A 23405-nucleotide genomic window follows, 5' to 3' on the forward strand; every position below is an offset into this window, starting at 1 on the left:
GTGTGATGAGGATGGAAAGGATTAGAAATGACTAGTGAGACCAGCTATGTTATATGGGTTGGAGACAGTGGCACTGACCAGAAAGCAAGAGACAGAGGTGGAGGTAGCAGAGTTAACAATGCTAAGATTTGCATTGGGCGTGACAAGGATGGATAGGATTAGAAATGAGTACATTAGAGGGTCAGCTCAAGTTGGACGGTTGGGAGACAAAGTCAAACAGGCGAGATTGCGTTGGTTTGGACATGTGCAGAGGAGAGATGCTGGGTATATTAGGAGAAGGATGCTAAGGATAGAGCTGCCAGGGAAGAGAAAAAGAGGAAGGCCTAAGAGAAGATTTATGGATGTGGTGAGAGAGGACATGTAGGTGATGCATGTAACAGAAGATGCAGAAGACAGAAAGATATGGAAGAAGATGATCCACTGTGGCGACCCCTAATGGGAGCAGCTGAAAGAAGAAGAAAAAGAAAGAAAACCTGCAGCCACTGCACCCTTCCAGGACCGTGATTGAGGACCTCTGAACTAGGCTATATATCGGTTCCTCAAAGTGTTCAAAAAGTATTCATAAAGTATTCAGAATAAGTTGTACATTTTGAGCATTCAATCAGAATACAAAGCTGAATACATTAAGGACTGTATATGCCATATTTAGTATCTAAATACTTGATAAAGAGTATTCTTCCAAACACTGGTGATAGCTGGGAAAGCCTCAACTCTAGTGAAGACAGAGTCTTCATTCCAGCCACTTTGACTAGTAGCCTGTTACTGCTGCTAATGGATTAGACTTCTTTTGGCTTAATTTAAGATTCAGAACTCTTGCTTCTTTTTTGAATGAAAAGAAGCGAAGGTCTGAGAAATAAAGACCTGTTCAGTTTCACAAATCATTTTGATAGTGTACTCTGAAAAAAGAAAATCAGTGTAGTAATGTCTAGTGTAGCAGAATAATAATAATAAAAAAGTGGATTTCAGTAAAAATGAGAATTGACTTCTAATTGAGAAATTGTTTGGGAAAAAAAAAGTAGCCCACTTGGAACTGAGACCGAGATTCATGAATTAGCTGGTTATGGGCTCACTTTGCATCTCATTATTTGGCTGCTGGTTAAGAAAAAAGAAACAATTACTAAATCTTAAAAAGCATGTAAATTTAAGGCAAAGAAAGTCTGTTTCTTTAGCAGAAGTCATTGGTTCCCAATTTAATGGATAAAATGAAAATCTGCTGCCACTGCAGACTTCCAAGATCTAAGTTCCACACCTCTGCCTTAAGGTCTTGGGTCATAAGTGGAAACAGTTGAGATTGTACACTCTTAAAAATAATGCTTCTTTATAAATGGCACTAGATGGTTCTTTACTGGGTTGTGTGGAATCTCATAGAGCCATTGTTTGACAATGAATAAGTATATTCTGGGAGAGGAACTTTGCATATAAAGATGGTTCTTTGTGCATGGAAAACGTCCTGATATGTAGAACAAGAAAAAAAAAAATCTTTAATGTATGGTAGGCAACCTTGCAGGTTATGAAAATCTGGACTTAACCTGTGTTGCTGTACATATGCAGTAAGAGTCCTTTGGTATTTGCATTATTGGTATTTCACAAATCTGTTCACATCTGTTTATGGTTATTTACTGTATGCAGCCTGTTATGGATCTAAATAAAGGTTCTTTCTGGAACCTTCATGTAGATGGGTCTTTTGGGAACCAAAAATGGTTTCTCTATGGCATCGATCTGAAGAACCACTCTGGCAATTTTATTTTGAAGAGTGTACGACTCAGATCTGTGCAGTGATGCAGTATTTGCCAGCTTTTTATTACATTTTGGTGGTAAAGCAAGAGCTGTGCCATTGTCTTGAACCCTCATCTGTGGTCATGGGCTCTGGGTAGCAACCTCAAAAGTGTGACTGTGAACATTGCAGGCCATTTTCCTCTTTTCTTCAGCGTGACATGACTTGCAGCTGCAAACGTGAGTTGTGGCCCCCTGTTATTTACAGCTAACACTTAATTTCAGACAGTGTGCAAGTTCTCTGCTACAACAGCCTTGCTTTTGGTATGCAGCAACTAGATATTTGTCTGGTAAGTCATTATTAATCAAAGTTGAATTCAATTGTGCTTGTATATCAATAAAATCATACATTTATCTGTCTTGTATAGTTTATCACTTTGGTCAGAGACAAAATGAGTAGAATTCAGCCTTTCCCAGTCTTGATGAAAAAAGCTTTGCACAAATAATTTGCCTAAATGTTGGGCTTATATGCACCCAAGAAACCAGTGGCAGAATGTCCCCTCCTTCCTTAATAACCCATTGTCAGCATTAGCTCCGCCACAGCACTAAAGCCTTGGGTTTAACTTCAGCTTCAAAGCAGAAGCTCTGTTGCCTACAGCAGTGCTTCGCAAACTCAGGCCTGGAGGCCCCTGGGACTGCAGCTTCTTGTCCCAATCCATTTCAACATTTGAGCGTCACTTTATCTTGAATTGATCTCATTATGTAATTAGCTATTTTCTTTTCTTATTCTGCATTTAGAAAAGACCATTGGTGTGAGATTACCCACCTTAGAGCCACTTCCACCTCCACCTCCATACTGTGGATTCCATTAATAAAGCAAGGGGATAAAAGTAAACACCTACAATATAATTATGAGTCATCTTAGGAAAAACTAAGACACACAACTAATACAAACTACAAAAAGTGCCAAAAAAGACTTCTGGTGAGGAATATTAATTTTATTTAAATTTACTTTGTTTAAATTTTAAGTCAAAACTAATCTTTCACAAATGCATAAACCCTTAAAGCTTAAGCTGTTGAACCTTGACATCATTTTTTTCAAAGGTATTACTGTAGAATGGTATTTACATTTCCAGAACTTAATGGTCATTGTCTTTCAGGTGTTTAATTTTTTGGGGTAGAGTGTGGAGTAAGAATTTCAATTTGTCTCCCATTAATTTCTGATGAACACTTTGGGTTAAATTCAGTACCATGTAGCTTTCAGAATCATCATAGAGAGGCCAATGCAGCAGCCCTTCTCCATTTGGATTTCTAATGGTTAAAATACATAAATTAGCATTTCAGTATACATTACATTATATGTAACTTTGATAAATATTTAATACGCTTAAAAGGGAAACACAAGTAGCATCTAAAGTGTAGGCTCTTACCCATTTCGAGCAAAATTAGCCCAGTATGCCATTAACACTTTGCAAAGCTGATCATCCTCTGCACTTGATGGCTCTGGTGAGACAAATGGCATATATCAGTTACTTTGTGATCTTTTACTGGTGTAAGCTATGCAGATATATTTTAATTTACCACAGAACAAAATGAATATCCCCTCAAAAATATGCATTTTAAAGCTGTTCTGAAATTCTGAATTAAAAATAATGCAATCCTTAAAAACTGTGAAATGACCAATTGAGCACTAGTGGCAGTGCAGTATCCTGGTTTGTGTATCAGTACACAAATATTCATGCATCCAAAGTGCTGTGCCTCCTTGAGGATTTAGCTGCTAGCTGACCCCATGTCTTGTTACTTTCAGTTCCCATTAGACGTGTAGTAAAAAAAGAGGAAACATGCTGGGGGCTTGTCTTCAAAAATAAACAGGAACAGCACAATATTTTATTTAAAAAAAAAAAACTAACCAATTGCTTCAAAACTTAAAAAATTCCTGAAATACATTAACTGTAGTTTAGCCAGTCTGTGAGACCCCACTATGCTTCTATTTAGTTACCAGAAATGTCAAAGAATGCTGCAATAGAATTTGGATCCAAACAGCATACGAAGTTACAGAAATGATAAAATGCTTGATGCAGCTCTTAAACATTAATCATGTAACCTTGTTCTTATTTCGTGAATTGGGGCACGTGCATTTTGAATTATTTTTAAACATATATAACAATGATCAAAACATCTTTTTTATCTTGGAAACCCAGTTAAATTTTACTGAGGGTGGAATGGAAATTGTATGTAAAATGTGCACATTTGATATTTGCTTTGGCAGATATGCTGTGGTCTCTCCTGAAAGTAGTGGTGGAGATATTTTTGTAGCATAATTGGTGTCATTTTCTGTTTAATCTTCACAGTTTATTATTTTTAACTCTGAGAGAACATTTGTGATACAATAGCAATCCATGTTGTCTGAAAAGACAAACGTGTAGACACAGTTATGTGCAGCATGTTATGTGCATCCTCAAATTTAATTTTCTTTACACTAGTTTTTCAGTCAGACTACCTCAACTCAAATATTCTGGATGAGATTTTCTCTTATGTAGATTTTGTTAATTTTTTTTAAGGTAATGCACTGCAATTGAATATAACTGAGTGTGTTAAGTTCTAACATCTCACTCTGTGCACAGTGCTTTTTAAAGTATAACATACTTAGGAATTTGCATGGTCTACATGAGTTTTCATGGGTCATCACCAGGCATGTTTGCATGGTATCTGAAGTGGCCATTCATTTTGGAAGTTGTGTTGCCATGCTTGGGTAAAGAACTATTTACCATCTAATACTGTCCAACAGACATCAGTCTAATCCCTCTTCCACTTAGACAGAGGCAGTGGTGCTGTAAGAAATTATGTTTCTAGACTTCTCTACCGCCTTCAACACAATCCAACCTCTGCTCCTTAGGGACAAGCTGACAGAGATGGGAGTTGATTCATACCTGGTGGCATGGATCGTGGACTATCTTAAAGACAGACCTCAGTATGTGCGTCTTGGGAACTGCATGTCTGACATTGTAGTCAGCAACACAGGAGTGCCACAGGGGACTGTACTTGTCTCCGGTCCTGTTCAGCCTATATACATCGGACTTCCAATACAACTCAGAGTCCTGCCACGTGCAAAAGTTCGCTGATGACACTGCTATTGTGGGCTGCATCAGGAGTGGCCTGGAGGAGGAGTATAGGGACCTATTCAATGACTATGTTAAATGGTGCGACTCAAACCACCTACACCTGAACACCAGCAAAACCAAGGAGCTGGTGGTGGATTTTAGGAGGCCCAGACCCCTCATGGACCCCGTGATCATCAAAGGTGACTCTGTGCAGATGGTGCAGACCTATAAATACCTGGGAGTGCAGCTGGATGATAAATTAGACTGGACTGCCAATACTGATGCTCTGTGCAAGAAAGGACAGAGCCGACTATACTTCCTTAAATGGCTGGTGTCCTTCAACATCTGCAATAAGATGCTGCAGATATTCTATCATACAGTAGTGGCGAGCGCCCTCTTCTACGAGGTGGTGTGCTGGGGAGGCAGCATTAAGAAGAAAGACGCTTCATGCCTGGACAAACTGGTGAGGAAGGCAGGCTCTGTTGTTGGCATGGAGCTGGACAGTTTAACATCTGTGGCAGAGCGACGGGCGCTCAGCAGGCTCCTATCAATTATGGAGAATCCACTGCATCCACTAAATAGTATCATCTCCAGACAGAAGAGCAGCTTCAGCGACAGATTGCTGTCACTGTCCTGCTCCACTGACAGATTGAGGAGATCGTTCCTCCCCCAAACTATGCGACTCTTCAATTCCACCCTGGGGGGTAAACGTTAACATTTAACATTATACAAAGTTATTGTCTGTTTTTTTTTACCTGCATTATTATCAATCTTTAATTTAATATTATTTATTGTATCATTATGCTGCTGCTGGAGAATGTGAATTTCCCATTGGGATTAATAAAGTATCTATCTATCTATCTATCTATCTATCTATCTATCTATCTATCTATCTATCTATCTATCTATCTATCTATCTATCTATCTATCTATCTATCTATCTATCTAATCATACGTGACAAATGCCACTATAATAAAGCATATTAGATTCATTAGTTACCTCCCCAAAAGTAATATTTTCTAAACTAAAAGTATTTAATGCAGATTGTCTGGGATGGACTGAAACAAAATTACATGACATGACATGAAAATTGATTAGCTCTAGACTTAAACTAGCAAAAGAGTAGCCTTTCCTGCCAAATCAAGAAATTCAAAATATACTGATTGTTAATATTTACATAGCCATTCTGCATAATACATTGCCAGAATTTATCTACCTAGGTGGATTGGCGGATAATCTAGACTTCATTGAATCATTACAGAGGGAATTGGACAGGATACAGGTTTAGGCAGATATGTGGCAAATTAAATTTAATGTAAAGAAATGTAAAATATTAAACATAGGAAGTACAAATGTTAGGTTTGAATACACAACAGAATGTGTGAAAATCAAAAGTACACTTTGTAAGAAGAATTTAGGAGTTATAGCAGACTCGACACTATCAGCTGCTACAGTGTTCAGAAGCCATTAAAAATGCTAACTGAATGTTAGGTTATATAGCACAGTGTGTACAGTACAAGACCAAGGAGATTCTGCTCAACCTTTATAATGCACTGGCGAGGCCTTATCTGGAGTACTGTGTGCAGTTTTGGTCTCCAGGCTACAACAAGAACATAGCAGTGCTAGAAAAGGTCCAGAGAAGAGTAACTAGGCTGATTCCAGGGCACAGGAGATGAATTATGAGGAAAGACTAAAAGGGTCTGAGTCTTTTCAGCAAAAGATGATTAAGAGGAGATATGATTGAAGTGTTTAAAATTATGAAGGGAATTACTACAGTGGATCAAGACTGTTTTTTTTAAAAACAGTTCATCAACATGGGGACATAGTTGGAAATGTATTAAGGGTAAATTTCACAGAAACATGAGGAAGTTCCATAGACACATGAAATAAGTTACCAAGAAGTGTGGTTGACAGTAGAACTTTAGGGACTTTCAAAACTAGACTTGATGTTTTTTTATGGATAGGACTGGTGAACTTTGTTGAGTTGAATGGTTTGTTCTCGTGTAGATTGTTCTAATGTTCTAAAGTTTTTACTTTAGATTCACTAAAACTGAAAATTTCACGTGGTTCAACTGCAAAAAAACAAAAAAATAAAGGGAGACTAGAGTGTATGGATACATGTCTAAGTCAGCAGTTCTCAAACTGTGAAGTAACAAAAAAGGGGGGGCGAATGTTGCCATATGTGGCGTAATTTCACTATTTGTAGGGAAATTTTAAACTTGTAGCGGTGTATCAGCAACAAAAAATATAAGAATAAATTTTATTAGGGTTTCAAAAAAACGATTGGCGTGATTAAAACTGTTATGAAAACTCGGGTCGCAAATACTTAAAGGTTGAGAAACCCTGGTCTAAGTTAAGGGATCTATACAGCACCATCTACTGAGGCACGATAGAAATATAATGTATTTATTCCTTGGTTAGTCAGGCTTGGCACCAAACTGGAGAACTTCAACAGGTCCAAGGAGGCAAACCTAGAAATGTACAGTTCAGGCAAGAAAAAGTAGCAAATACTATCAATCCATAAAAGTAACTGCTCTTTGTGTGTAGCTCGTGAATGAGACTGGATGTCTTCATTGGGGAAACACTGCACAAGACTAATGGAAGAATGGAAATACTACATTTGACAAATAGTTAGCATTTTAAATCAACATTTTTCTACTTCTACTAATTAGGATTAAACATTTTTAGTTTATTAAATAAGACTCATAATATTTAATATGAGTGCTTTATTTAGATAATATGTAGCTTTTAAGTGAATAAACTCTGTGTCCAAGACTATAACTAAAGTATTGAGCTTACGAAGGAAAACTAGCATAACTTTTAATTGTGTGTGTTTGAAATGGAGTTTAGTATAAAGGTTTGGAAATGCAGGCACAGGACAAAGAAGAGCTGGCAGGCAGGCACTTTATCTCAAAGATTCCATCTTAGTGTTTGGGGCAGCAGGGGTGAGGGGGGTTTGGGAGCAGACAAGTACTTGAAGGGCTAGCAAGACAAGTAAAAGGTTTAGAGGACATTGTGGGCCAAGTTTGAGACTACTTTAGAAAACAGATCCACTAGATATATTCTGCTTTTGAACCATCAGCTGAAGACATTGCCAGGGTCAAACTATGTATTTGAAAAGAGTAGAGAATTCTTGGATAGAAAATAAATATGCAAACTAGAAGAGAAATCTGGGAAATATGCAAATGTTAGGAAGAAGTGTATTATCTATGTTTAAGCTCAGACAAACTAACAAGTGTGTATCTGCTTATAAGAAGATGTGAAATTAGTGGTTTTAGAGACTAATTATTTGCTTGAAATAACTTTAGGTTGACAGGTAGCAAGAACTAAGGGAAATTCTCAATTGTTATTTTTCGACTGAAATAACTTAATAAAAATAGCTATTAAGCCATGGTATAAAAAAGCACAGCTATTGAGAGGGGCAGACACAACTGCATTTGAGGGAGGCATATGTGAAATAGATGAAATGGAAGGCTGTCAAAACAGCATTGATATAAGAGAGGGGATCATAAGCAGTTCTGTAGCAGCACCGAACCATTGTCCTATTTGAGAAGAAAAGTGCAGCGCCCCAGCGAACAAGAAATGGACCAAGGCTGTGCAATGAAGAGGCATACTTTTAAAGAATGCCTTAGCTGGATTAAGAAGAATGAACTCTTTAAATTACGTGGACATCCTTCTCTTGGTTATATTGAAGCAAAGCTTGATGTTTGGACTTTGATTTGAATCACTCAGGTTGTATTTTTAATGCTACTTTTGACTTCTAGCATTTAATGACTGGTTTCTCTGCAAATAAACATAAGTATTAATTAAATTAAAGTCTGAATATTTACTCACTGAAACTTGCCTCGTTTATTGATATCATCTGCCCCAGTGTGCTTGTTTGAGTGGTTTGTTATTTGTTTAGCTTTATCAGAGGGTGTGACCGGGCCTTGTTGGAGTATGTCTGTTCAAGTGCAAGCTGTGCTTGTTCTGTTAGAATTCTGCAGCCTTTTCCGGGTAATGATGAGGCAGCTAGTTTCTGGCCCCTGCTAAGATTTTGGAGCTGAGGTCACCAGCCTTGGCCATATTGCTCTGTTTGGTTTGTGCAGTCTTTCAATGGTAGCTTATCTGGTAAGTCCAAGTAGGAGTGCAGCTTTTGAAGCAGGAAGGTATTCTGAAGTGTAGTCCTATCAGGGTAAGTCACCTAGGAGCAGCAGTAGGCCCTTGGCCTCTGTTAAGATATTCTTGCTTTGTATGTGATCTGTAGCCTGACAAGGGAAGTGATAGGCCCTTAGGCACCATTTGTGTTTGAGATATGAGTGATGAGTGAATCTTACATATATGGTAAGTAGTATGAGGTGTTCATGTAAATCAAAATTAATAATTTAGGAATTTCCAGTATTAATTTGTCCACCATATAAGAGGGGTTAAAGTTTATCTTGTGAACACTTTTAAATGACAAAATAAAACCCACTTTTTAATCCTTAATATGACAATTCGCTCAGTAAATGAAAATTGTTGTTCTTACAATTAAAAGGCAGGATATGTTTTTTATTTATATATATATACATATGAACACAGCTGAATGAGCGTATGGAAATAGAAATAACAAATTTATCAGGAATGAGGGTTTGTGTTTTGTATTAATAAAACTGAAATTCTGTATTTTAACACGTTCTTTTTTATCATTGTGCTGAAGAGTGGCTGTGTGTTGCATACTTGTCAGACATGCAAGTAGAAAATTTTCATTTTACTTTGTACAGAACACTACTACTACTACTACCACCACACTTTTAGTGCCCTGTTCACAGTTCTGTTCTATAATGCATGTTTTGGTTTTTTTTTCAGCAACCAGACACAATTTTGTATCATCAATTCATCCTGAATCTATAGGCCAAAGAAATTTAGTTTCTTCAACATGCAAATATTATTATACAGAATGTAGTAAACCTAAGGTTAAAAGAAAAGAATCCAGGAGGTTTATTGAAGAAGCAAAACCCACATGCAGGACCACTGACAGAAAGTGAAGGATAGTGCAGCTGAGATATTAATAGGTAGCAATTCTTTACGAATAGTGAGGGTTTCCGGATGAATACCACATTTTCTGACTTCTAAGATTGCTCCAAAGCAATAAATGATTTGCTCTATTTAAGAATTTGAGTAATCTGTATAATGTGCCACTTAATTGTTAATTAAAATCTAGAAGAGTAGGGTAAATGAAACATACCCCTTCTGCTTGCTTTATGATTCAATACACCAATCAGACACAACATTAAAACCACCTGCCTAATATTGTGTAGGTCCTTCTTGTGCCCCCAAAACAGCTCTACAATATTGAGGTGTGGACCCCAAAAGACCTCTGAAGGTGTGCTGTGGTATCTGGTACCAAGATCTTTTAAGTCCTATAAGTTGCGAGGTGGGGCCTTAATGGATTAGACTTGTTTTTCCAGCACATCCCACAAATGCTCAATCACATTGAGATTTGGGAAATCTGGAGGCCAAGTCAACAACTTGACCTTTTTGTGATGTTTCTCAAACCATTCTTAAAGACTTTTTGCAGTGTGGCAGGGTGCACTATTCTGCAGAAAGAGGCCATTTCCATCAGGTAATACTGTTGCCATGAACAACAGCAACAACAACAACATTTATTTATATAGCACATGAAGGGTGTATGTGGTCTGCAACAATCTTTAGGTAGGTGGTACATGTTAAAGTACCATCCACATGAATGCCAGGACCCAAGATTGCCTCTGCTGGCTTTCCTTCGTTCCACAGTGTATCCTGCTGCACTAAAACAGAAATTCTGTTAAACTTTTATTTGAATGTCAAGAAGACATTAAAACATGGACGTCACTAAATTTTCTTAGTCTAAATGACAAAAAAACAGAGATTGTGTGTTTTGGACCTTCCGATCATTCTTCTGCTAAAGAAATTAATCTTGGCAACCTACTAAAAACCCTTTGCAAAAAATCTTGGTGTAATTTGATAAACAAATTAACTCCATTGTTAAGGCCAGTTACTATCAGCTTATGGTATTGGTTAAGGTCAAGCCCTTTCTTCTGTACATGATTTTGAAACATCCATTCATGCATTTGTCTCTTTTCAGCTTGACTGTTGCAACTCATTATACAGTTCAAAATAATAGCAGTCCGACATCACTAACCTGATCAGTCACTTGCTTTTGGCAGAAATTAAATTTCTACATGGCAAATAATTTACTAGTGGGTGTAGTAGAGTAATCGAAAACCAACAGACCCAAGAATCATGACACGCATGCTGCTGATTCTGTGTAATTGAATCATTAATTGATAGGTTTGTGTTCAAAATAATAGCAGTGTGGAGTTCAATTACTGAGGTCATTCATTCTGTGAAAATACAGGTGTCAATTACGGGCCTTATTTATGGAAGGAAGGCAGCAAATGTTGTATATGCTGGTTATAGTGCATTTCTCTCTGAAAACCTGAGTTAAATGGGTCGTTCCAGACATTGTGCAGAAGAACAGCATACTTTGATTAAAAAGTTGATTGGAGATGGGAAACATATAAAGAAGTGCAGAAAATGATATGCTACTCAGCTAAAATGATCGAAAATGCTTTAAAATGGCAACCAAAACCTGAAAGACGTGGAAGAAAATAGAAAAGTACCATTCAATGGATCAAAGAATAGCCAAAATGGCAAAAACTCAGCAATGATCAGCTCCAGGAAGATCAAATAAGGTCTAAAGTTACCTGTGAGTACTGTTACAATTAGAAGACGCCTATGTGAAGCCAAGCTATTGGCAAGAAATCCCCAAAAATTCCCATTTTTCAAAAAAAGAAATGTGCCAAAGAGGTTCCAGTTTGCCAAAGAATACATTGACTGGCCTAAAGAGAAATGGTGCAACGTTTTGTGGACTGATGAAAGCAAGATTGTTCTTTTTGGGTCTAGGGGACGCAGACAGTTTGTCAGACGACACCCTAACATTGAAATCAAGCCACAGTACATTGTGAAGACAGTGAAGCAAGCATCATGATATGGGGATGTTTCTCATACTATGGTGTCGGGCCTATTTATCACATACCAGGGATCATGGATCATTTTGAATACCTCAAAATACTTGAAGAGGTCATGTTGCTTTATGCCGAAGAGGAAATGCCCTTGAAATGGGTGTTTCAACAAGACAATGACCCCAAACACACCAGTAAACAAGCAACATCTTGGTTACAGACCAACAAGATTGACCTTATGGAGAGACCAGCCCAATCCCCGGACCTTAATCCAATAGAAAACTTGTGGGGTGACATCAAAAGTGTTGTTTCTGAGGCAAAACAAAGAAGTGCAGAAGAATTGTGGAATGAAGTCCAATCATCCTGGGCTGGAATACTTGTTCACAGGTGCCAGAAGTTGGTCGACTCCATGCAAGACAGATGTGCAGCAGACAGTTCTCAGAAACAGCGGTTATACAACTAAATATTAGTTCAGTGATTCAAAGGTAAACAAAATATTGAAACATTTTTCAGTTTATACAGGACCCCTGTGATCCTGTGTTAGGATATAGTGGGTTGAATAATGACATGACATGACAGTGAATGTTTGAGTTTGTAAAGAAAAATGCAGACGCTGCTATTTTTGAACAGCCTAATATTCCCTTTTCTTCACTTTCTGTAATGGAATAACACAAATTCGATCATTTTTTCTTCATGTTTTGATTTGGAATAGAATGTGCAGTGTTCTCAATTCATTTGAATGTATGGAAATAAAAGCTGCTATAAGGATTTTTAGCTTTATTCACTTTTTTAAAAACACTGCTATTATTCTGAACACAACTTTATATTGGAGTTAATCAGTCATCTCTTGCTTGTCTTCAGCTCAACCAGAACGCTGCTGCCGGGCTTCTAACAGGCACACAAAAAAAGAATCACATCACACCAGTCTTACTTTCTCTTCACTGGGTTCCTGTTTGCTACAGGATTGAGTTTGAAATTTTACTGTTTATTTTTAAAGTCCCTGAATGTCTTATCCACCTTTTATCTCACTGACTTCTTACACCCTTACTCTCCTTCACAATCACTAAGGTCCTCTGACCAGAAGTTATTGGTCCTGCTAAATTTTAGACTTAAGCTTACTGGGGACCATGCTTTTGCAGTAGCTGTCCCTAAGGTTTGGAATAGTCTACCTTTTTATATTAAGTTATCACCAACTTTGGTCACTTTTAAATCCCATCTGAAAGCCTATCTTTTTATATCTATCTATCTATCTATCTATCTATCTATCTATCTATCTATCTATCTATCTATCTATCTATCTATCTATCTATCTATCTATCTATCTATCTATCTATCTATCTATCTATCTATCTATCTATCGAATATACTTCATGAATTTATGGAAGCTGTACAGCACTTTGGTCGACTTCTGTTGTTTTCAGATAGATAGATAATTTATTAATCCCCAAGGGGAAATTCACATACTCCAGCAGCAGCATACTGATAAAAACAATATTAATTAAAGAGTGATAAAAAACACAGTGCAAGTTAAAAAGTGCAAGGTGGAGAGTGCGAGGCAGGCATAACAGTCAATAACATTGTATAATGTTACCGTTTACCCCCCCAACCCCCCTCCCCCGTGGAATTGAAGAGTCGCATAGTCCAGGAACATAATTCTTATTGCACCACTGCCTCTGTCCAAGTGGGAGAGGGATCGGTGTAGCATGTAGATGATGGCATCCTCCGCTCCCACCTTCTTCTGGTATGCGAACTGCAGAGGGTCGAGAGCGTGGTGGACCTGTGGCCTCAGGTGGTGAAGCAGCAGCCGCTCCATGGTCTTCATCACATGTGACGTCAGGGCGATAGGCCTGAAGTCATTCAGCTCACTAGGACGTGATACCTTTGGGACGGGGGTGATGCAAGATGTTTTCCAAAGCCTTGGGACTCTCCCCTGTTCCAGGCTCAGGTTAAAGATGCGCTGTAGAGTACTCCCCAGCTCCAACACACAGGCCTTCAACAGTCGTGGTGATACTCCATCTGGACCCACTGCTTTGCTGGCACGAAGCCTCTTCAGCTCTCTGTTGTAATTGTGGGTGGGGGAAACCTCTCTCCTATGCTGGTATCAGCAGAAGGATGGGTGGAGGATGCAGTAGTCTGAGGTGAGAGTGAAAGTGGGTTAGGGTGGTCAAACCTGCTAAAAACGTTGTTCATCAGGTTTGCTTTCTCCCTGTCTCTCTCGATGAAGGCACCCTGCTTCGAGCTGCAGCCAGTGATGATCTTCATCCCATCACACACTTCCTTCATGCTGTTATTCTGCAACTTCTGCTCCAGCATTCTCCTGTACTGCTCCTTTGCCGCCCTGAGCTGGACTTGGGAGTTCCTTCTGCATGCGCTTGAGCTCATGCTGATCACTGCCTTTAAAAGCCCTTTTCTTCTGGTTCAAAAAGCCCTAGATGTCACTTGCAATCCATGGCTTGTTGTTAGCATAGCAGTGTACTGTTCTTACTGGAACTACAATGTCCTTACAGAAGTTGATGTAGTCAGTAGAAATGTGCTCTATAAATAAAATTTGACTTGATTTTGTAGCTAAATATGCAAATAAGTGGCCCACTTTCCCCACCCAAGTCCATGTCAAAAAAACAGGAGGAGTAAGCAAGCGCTGTATCATCTTAGTTTTCAGACAAAAGAAGAAAAACAGTACACTAAAAGCCCTGCAAAGAAAGTCTACTGTCAACCAAGTGAAGTTTCTGTTTAGACTTCATCAGTTTGTTCTTGTTTGGAATGATAAGAAAAAAATGTTTCTAAAAAGATTTCAATTACAAATCTGATTTTGACTCAAAATGTTATTACCTTTGAACTGAAGTGTGCCATTCCAGAAGCATGCTCCAAAAACAAACCTAATCTCATCAGCATGATCAGCTTTCACAAAGTTGGGTCTTCTATTATTATAAATTTTTGATCGATGCTGAAACTCATACAAGTACACTGGCAGACCGGCATCTAAAAAAAAGTTGTATGAACAGAAATGTGGATAACAATTTCAATAAAGGCATAGAAAATGGATGGATATCTGGAGCCTGAGTCTCTTATAACTTAGTTCATGATGGAATACACAGTCATTCAAAAATGTTCTTCAGTGAGGAATACATACAGTATACACATACATCAAAAAGTTTTGGGGAAGAAACCTTGACTTGAAACTGGCATTACTTACCTCTGTGACTGTTAGCCATCATTATAGATGGCTTCACCACAAACAGTTCACCAGCCATTTTAGTTGAAAGATCTCGGATATTTACAGGATCTGTGACATTTCCAACATATTTCTCATAAACATATTCATGTGCCTTCTTGACTCCACCCTACAAAAGAGAACATTGTCTTAATCATTGCAAACCAGAGGACTAAAACATTCAGAGAACATACAAAATTTAAAACAGAAAGGCTCCAGCATAGAAAAGGTAATCTGTACATGGTGCACTGAAAAAAGTGGTAAGAGTCCTCCTGCTGTAGTGTTTCACAAGCCATAATGTCTTTGGGTAGGTTGTTTAGTACTGTGCATAGACAGCTCCAGTGTTAACACATCAATTGTAAGCACTCTCTTACATGGGTATTAAATCCTACCAACAGTTTCCTAAATCTTTTTAGTGGAAGGCCAACCATGTCAACAGGTTTTCAGTGACTAGGAACGCAACAAATTGAAGGAAATCAAGTGAGGTGGTAAGAACAATTGGTCATAACAACTTTACTCTTTTTAAAGTTCCTGTCTTTTTAATGCAATTCAAAATGAACTAAAGCTTTTTCCACCCAAAATTATCATTCTCCTATAAAGTATCTCTATTTGAGAAACTTAGTCTTACTTCAGGTGGGATTGCATGATTCAAGAAAGTAATTGCCATTTCTTTATTCATTCCATTGCTCCACCCAGTAGGGAAGTAAGCCTAAAATACAAAAAGAGCAATTCTTGGTCACTTGCATGTAGCAGAGAATTAAGATCATCTGCAAATAGACACTTTACAAAACCCCTCTGAAGTGAAATTGAAATATCTTACTGTTTGCTGTAAATAAGTAGACATTTATAAACACAAACACAGATATACATGTACACTCATGAAATTTCACCTTTAGGAAAACACTCACATTTGCAAGCAGCCACCCAAACTCATCATTGGTAACTCCTATAAGATATGGAACTTGTTGAAACTCTTGAGCTTTTATCAACTCTTCAACTGGTTTTGGAAGAACAACGCCATCAATTGTCATTGGAGAAATTCCAAAACTGAACTAAAGGAAATCGGAAATACCAGAGAATTACGTCTAAGAAAGTCATCAAGGTTAATCCTGCTATTCTTCATAAACAGTCATCATTGCTCAGTAAGAAACAAATGAAGATTTTATGGTTTAGCCAATCAGACAACATCCATCCATCCATTATCCAACCAGCTATATTCTAACTACAGGCAGACAACATTTATTGGCTTAAATTTGTTCTTTCAACTAAGGTTCTTGTTATTTTTCTGATCTTTCAGCAACATAACTTGTATGTTTTCATCCATGCATTCAGCATGTTATGAGCAGGCAGTCCTTATGGTTTGCTCAGTCACAAAAATATTAACTTAAATTGTTTAATTAAGTTTGTCTACATCAACCTCACACAGAAGTGGAAAAGATAAAGAAGGAGAAGAAGAAGCTTAATGAGGTTTCTCTCAGTTAAAATTACATCAAAGAAAATTTGTTGCATTTATTGCAATTATTTTAAAAAACTGAATGCCACACATTTCTACATAGAACAGTTGAAGATATTTCCATCTTAAATTGAACTGGAATATTTTGTGGATGGTCATTTGTGCTATCCAATCACTCCAAATATTCTGGGAAAAAGGACATTCCATTAATTAAAAATAAATAAAAACTCATCTCTGAACATCAGTGGAGCATGGGGAGCACAAGGTGAAAAAAAATCAATGATTTTAGGGAAAGGGTCAGTAAAGCAGCACAAAAATTAGCCTCACCATAAAATGTGTAGACAGAAGGTTATTATAATCCAGTAATTAAACTTTGCTGTTTCAGTGGCAGATGAAGAAAGTCATGAATACATTCAGAAGCATGAAATAAAAATAGATTTTCACTTGGAAAATTCTAAGAAACTTTGATTAAATTTCTACTCAGCCATATCTGGGGCCTCATGCATAACGCCGTGCGTAGAATTCGCACTATAACATGATGTAAGCACAAAAGCCGAAATGTGCTTACGCACAGAAAAATCCAGATGCAGGAATTTGTGCGTACGCAAACTTCCACGTTCTTCCGCTACATAAATCCTGATCGGCGTGAAAGTAACGCTTGTGCGCGCACCTGGTGTCCTGCCCCAACTCCTCCCAGAATTACGTCTCTTTGAATATGCAAACAATATAAATAGCCCTTAAGCTCAGCGTTCTGTGAAAAGGCAATGGCAAAAGGAAAAATAGAAGAATTTCAGCGAATACCAAATGGAGGCAAAGAAAATCGTACTATTTGTTGGTTTAAACAGTTATATAAGCAACAAAAGGAAGATGATCGAGTGACATAGCGTGTCAGAGAAACTCGAAAGCTCAAGTTCACAAAGTCGCACAGTGCGCGAAATAAAAAAGAAGTTGTCACATATCAAAGTCGGCGTGAAGAGGCAACTCGTATCCCACCGTCTGAGTGTCATATGAAAGCTTATTAGGGTACAGTGAAAAAAAAAAGGCACACAGTGTGAAAAAAACACGAAATGTCAACTTTAATCTCGAAATTTCCACTTTAATCACGTAGTTTATTTTGTCATTAAAGTAGAACATCATAAACTTCATCTTAAAATCTTTTAATTTACTAGTTTCTCAAATCCTATCGTAACTAACGTAGCACGTTAAATGCTTTGTTGTGTATTTGATCTTACAGTATATGTGCTCTATGTGCCTGAATCACTACGTGCTCTTCCTCGGACAGGACACAGAATCCATTACATTCGTAATATTACAGCTCTCTGAATAATTAAAATACAGAGAAGTATACGTGATATCATTTTCATGATGATATGAGGTAAAGCATGTTATTAAACAATGGAACATGGTGGCGCAGTGATTGTTCATGTCTTATGCAAGATGATTGCTGCGCCATGCACGACCTTCGATGAAGTGCTTTATTACAGAAGTACTGTCTTTTTCAAACGTATTAACCGCCAATTCCTGTCCTTACTTTTCTTTCTCCAAATACCCAATCGCCACACAATCAGCTCTGTAATAGACGTTAAGCCATCTGTAAGCTTAGAACGGCAATTCTTCAAAACATTTAAGGAACATCGAAATATCTTCGTAATGTTTAATTATTTTATCCATCTATCCTTCCAGTGTCGCGCCAGCCACAGCATGAATACAGCGCGAAGCAGGAACAAACCGTGAACGAAGCTCAAGCTCGCTAGCGCTGCGGCACTGTGTAGTCAAAGTTAAAGTTTTATCTGTATAATATAGTAAACATATTTTGCTGCATTTCATCTTAAAAATGATATCAGCATCATATGTCAATACGCGCTTTATAAAATGGCTCAGGTTGTGCAATATTATAACTGTATCATAAGTACAATTACCTCACGGTAACTTGCAAGTACAAACAGTTCTACAAGGAGCACTTGATGGACTGATTGAGTGCATGTATAGTTCTTGGGATGAAACTGTCTGTGAACCGCGAGGTCTGAACAGGAAAGGCTCTGAAGTGTTGGTCGGATGAAAGCAGTTCAAATAGCGAATGGCTGAGGCAGCGAGTGCTTGATGGTGTATACCAATAATTCTCTTTCCAATCGCTGTAGATCTGTGATTCACACTCAGATACAGTGATATAAATACTCCGAGTGGTGCAGTGAGAGTAATATGGAAAAAGATGATCCGCATTGGCAACCCCTAACGGGAGCAGCTGACAGAAGAAGAGGAAGGTGCAGTGAGAGTAACAACGCTAAAGCAGTTATGGTATTTAGAATAGTTTGACCATTCTGTGGACCATTATATTGTTACAGGTTAATTACAATCAGAGGCATTAAACTTATAAACAATATGCGGTTAATTTCAGTGTATTTATAAAGCCGTGTCAGGGATGTGGATCTAAAAAAGAAAGGGTAATCACACAGGAACAGTAGCACTGCTTTAACGCTGGGTGCCGCCAGTCTGCAAAACTAAGCAGAGAACTTGCGTACGACAAGGTATGAGCTACCATGGAAATGTGCGTGGCTTTATGCCAAGTTTAGGTTTTATACATCGCGATTTGAACGTGGAAACGTTCTTACGCAACATTTCTGTGCGTACACACCGTTTATACATTTGGCCCCTGGAGATTAGATTTTGCAGCAAAAGTGTTGAAGAATGTGCTGGAAGGCAAGAGAGCCATTTTTCATAATGGGGAAAAGGACTTCTGTAATGTTTTGTCCATTTATGATTAAATATAGCTAAATTTAAACATCATGAAACAGAGTCTTATCCCATGCTTATATAAAGGGCTGCAAAATACAGACCAGAACAATGGTGAGAACACCACTAAGATGTCACTCTTCCTTCACAGCCATCATCTAAGTTGTTAATTGTATTGTAGACTCAAAATATTTGCTAGTGTTTAAACTTTTAAAAATCAGATCAGGATTCTTGCATAATAAAACAAATACTATTGCAGTTCATACTTCTGCCTCAGTTTCATATAATTGCAAGTGTTTATGGATTCATCTTGTAAATTAAGTTCTCACTGTTTATTTGGATAATTCAGAAATGTATTATTCTTTAGAAATGTATTATGTCACTTGTTGTTTCAAAAGTAATGCATAGCAGACAATGCCAATTACAAGTGTAATTAGAACTGTGTACAGTTTCAGAAGTTAAGTCTCATGCAAACACAAACAAGTTCAAATAGTTAAACGTAATGGAAAACAAATATAAAGAGTTATACAAAACAGTTACCCAAAAATCTACTTTTACCACATTGGCTTTGAACATGCTGTGCGCTTGCACCAAGAATTGCAGTATTGTATGAAATCAGTTCTCAGAACTAACCGATCTGGCTACATTTAAATGGTCCTCTTCAGTCTTCTGTCGCAAACACTGGACAAACAAGCCAGAGTCTGAATCATCACAGGAGGTCAGGTTAGCAACTTTCTGCATGCAGAAAACATTTTACTTTCTCTTAGTCTTTCAGAATGATTACATCATGTATGCAAAAATCAATAAAACAATATTTAAGGCAAGCCAATCCTATTCATTTGTTAACCATCACCAATATAGTTAACTGTACAAATGCTATTTAATCTGATAATACAATTTCCTTAAACACATAGTTACCAATCTACTCTCTATATATAAAACCCTAAGATTTTGTGCAACAAGTTTATGTGATGTTTTCTGTCACGCTTTAAATCTGGCTTATTTTAAAACCTACATATATATGTTTGGTATCATTCTTTTCAGAATTTATCGAACTTTAATGTGATGTTGATAGATTTTCAGATTCTTATTCCATTTTTAAATTATAAACTAAAATATCAAGAAAGTTGTGTATTGAGCATAATGGACCTCAGTTTAACGGGAATGCTCCAATCGGTAAGAGAGTAAATATTTTATTCTCATTTCATCATTTTTACTCTGTTAATTAATAATTAATTTTTCTTTTATGTATTTGTAGAATTTCGTGATGCTGACTCCAATAAAAAATAAATTTTCTTTGGTACATTTACAGATTTTACTAATTTTCTAGCTGCAACTGGGGGTTGGGCGCAGAAGGCGCCAGGGCGCTTGGCCCCCCTAGTTCCACTATACATGTTAAAATAACAGCTCCTCATCCAAACAGTGTTGTCCATTACCTCATTTGTTATATCAAACAGATGTAACAAATGATTATTTAATTTGGAATTCAATTAAACTAACACTGCTTTCTTGCAAGAAATTGATTATTTTTGCTTTAAAACAAGTAAACTACTTTCAAATATGTAAAAACTGACAACAGTTAGTGTAATGAGCTGCAAAAATTAGTTTCTGGGATTACAAGAACTTAAAAAATCAGTACCATATGGAGAAGTGGGCCCCAAGAGACAGAGACCCCGCATATGCAATTGAAGAGATTGTTGACAATTGAGAACCAAATTGTGATTAGTCCCATCTCTACTGAAGGTGTCCTGGAAGGAACTTGGGAATTGCCAGAAAACTGAATGAGCAATAGATTAGTGACATAAACCTTACATTATAACTCTAATCAAAATGGTTAAACCCTGCTGCTTATTATGGAAAGCAAGTGGCCCAGCAACTGCTAAGACCATGTCACCCTTTGCAGGAGACCCTTTCTTCTAGTTCAAAGACCCCCAAAGCCATCAGATGGAACTTTGACAGGATGCCTCATATATAAGGTATAATCTTGAAAGTCAATCGGGCATCATTTTGCATTTTTGTGGTTAATCTATCCCACTAGATAGCTGGGACGACTGTTTCAATAGATGCTCAGTGGGACATTAGGATTTACTTGTTCTGAAAACCCTTTGTCTTCTGTTCTTCCTATAACCACTCCTAAGAATTCTCTTGTTTTAGCAAATTCAATCTATTTTGAATCCTCTACAGTATATCCTGGGAGGTTTGTTGTTAGAGTGGTCCTCTGCATTGCACTAGTAAACTACAGTACAAAAGTACTTTAAAAACTAAAAGCAGTAAAGAAATAGGATGCTTACTATCATAAGAGGAGTTTATGGCTTTGGGTAATTTAATAAAATAAATACATAAAGCAGCCCTTCAGACTTATGTGGCTACAAGTGTGTGTGTGTGTGTGTGGTAGAATGGAAGAGTGACTCCGGGTTGTAAATTGCGATGACTGGCTGAGCGTGCATTCACATGAAGATGCACATGGTTCAGTTAATTACCTCATTAAACCTCTGGCATCTCTAATTAGTGCCAGCGCACCAACATCCTGAGAAGTATAAGAGGAGACTGAGCAGAGAGAAAAGGGGGAAATCACAATGGAAAGAGTAAGCTACTTTGATGGATGGATGGATGGATGGATGGATGGATGGATGGATGGATGGATGGATGGATGGATGGATGGATGGATGGATGGATGGGTGGCAGAGACAGAGTGACCTAATGAGGAAGCAAGGAAAATGGCACTTGAAGTGCTGATCACTCCTGCTGATCATAGACGTAGTGGAGTGATCGAGTTCTCCAAGGTCCCGCAGATGCCGATGTTGGCAGCAGGAAAAGTGAAAGTTTGGCTTTGAACATACCAGCAGACTATGAAGAAGGCATTGGGAACTGTAGCTGTCGGTGTCTCTGCAAGCAGCAACATGGGAAGAGAAAGATGTGCTGGGCTGACGGGTGATTGAAAGGAAAGGAACTGATGTCTGCAAAGCTTTACTTTTGTTGTTTAATGGATTATTTATTGCAGATTTTATCTTCCACAAGCAGTGGATTGTATTATGATTCATTTATTGAAGGAGCTCTGCACTTTTATTTAAGAATAAAACCACTAATCTTTTCACCATACTCTTGCTGACTGTTTGTGTCCACATACAGTATAACCGGCTCATCCTCGGTTACTTTTTCAGTGGTTCTGGGTTTAAGCTGCCAAAGGAGATGAAGCCAACCTGGACCATCACACTTACTTTAATATAATTTACTGTATTAAATGAGATTTTTGTGTCATAGAAAACAATTAAGAGACAATTTAATTAAGTGCTTGTCACTGAAATTTAAAATTTATGATAAACTGTATATAGGAACTTTCAACATTTTCTCCCCATAAATGCATACTGTACGTTACTGAACTAAACTGAAATTCAAAATCCTGTTAAATGACTGTACATAATTCTTCAAGTGTAATGTGACCTACAACACAACCTGAAAGTCTGTTACCTTTTTTATTGGATCTATATTTTCTGTGACTACACCTGGTAATAAGATAACTCCACTCTCAGAAATGGCTTTATGAAACAAACCAGATGATAAGGGGGATAAAACCTGAAACAAAGTTAACACATTCAAGTTAGCATTGACAATACAGAAAAAAACACATACACAGTACAAGGAATTGTTTGTTAGATGTAATTGTAGGAGAAAACACCATGTGTCAAAATATGCTATACAAAGCTTCTGCCTTTGAGTACAACATAGTTTTCAGGATATAAAACCCTCAAGATGAGGCAAATACATACGAGAGCAGACACACTACATCCACCAGATGATTCTCCAAAAATAGTAACAGAGTCTGGGTCACCACCAAAGTTTTTAATATGCTTTTGAACCCACTGCAGTGCTGCCACTTGATCCAGAAGACCCCAGTTTCCAGAGCAGTTTTCATCAAAAGTACTGAAAGTAAATAAAGGAGAAGACAAATAGGTTTTTAGAGTAGGGTAAAGAGAAAATGTTTATTTTAGAACTGTCAATTGCATTTATACTCGGCTTGACAAAATATTTGAAAATTGAGGATGTAATGAGGAGTGGGAGGTTATTAGGAATGCCAAGAATGCAATTTAAATGAAATACTACTGGATGTGAATAAATGGTGAATCTGAAGGCAAGATTTCAAACCTTCTTGGAAACATTTAGGTTGAAAGACATTGGATAAAAATTAAATATGGCTACCGAAAAAACCTAGACATTAAAACCAACAAAAATA

At 37.6% G+C, this 23405-nt stretch overlaps 2 protein-coding genes across 3 annotated transcripts in view; both read right to left on the bottom strand.

Annotated features, from left to right (window-relative positions):
- The window catches only part of LOC114658069 (fatty acyl-CoA hydrolase precursor, medium chain-like), a 169105-nt gene that overhangs the window by 66749 nt on the left and 78951 nt on the right, over window positions 1-23405 (bottom strand). The window lies entirely within an intron of this gene.
- The window catches only part of LOC114658074 (cocaine esterase-like), a 42920-nt gene continuing 22205 nt past the window's right edge, over window positions 2691-23405 (bottom strand). The window contains exons 5-13 of the mRNA XM_028810104.2: window positions 22942-23095; window positions 22643-22747; window positions 19808-19909; window positions 15900-16043; window positions 15620-15700; window positions 14974-15121; window positions 14610-14759; window positions 3144-3216; window positions 2691-3024 (exon numbers count right to left, since the gene is read on the bottom strand). Coding sequence (XP_028665937.1) covers window positions 2853-3024; window positions 3144-3216; window positions 14610-14759; window positions 14974-15121; window positions 15620-15700; window positions 15900-16043; window positions 19808-19909; window positions 22643-22747; window positions 22942-23095 — 1129 coding nt within the window. The 3' untranslated portion in view covers window positions 2691-2852. The remainder of the gene's footprint in view (window positions 3025-3143; window positions 3217-14609; window positions 14760-14973; window positions 15122-15619; window positions 15701-15899; window positions 16044-19807; window positions 19910-22642; window positions 22748-22941; window positions 23096-23405) is intronic.

This window comes from Erpetoichthys calabaricus, chromosome 9 (genome assembly GCF_900747795.2).
Source record: "Erpetoichthys calabaricus chromosome 9, fErpCal1.3, whole genome shotgun sequence".
In the NCBI taxonomy this organism is placed as follows: domain Eukaryota; kingdom Metazoa; phylum Chordata; class Cladistia; order Polypteriformes; family Polypteridae; genus Erpetoichthys; species Erpetoichthys calabaricus.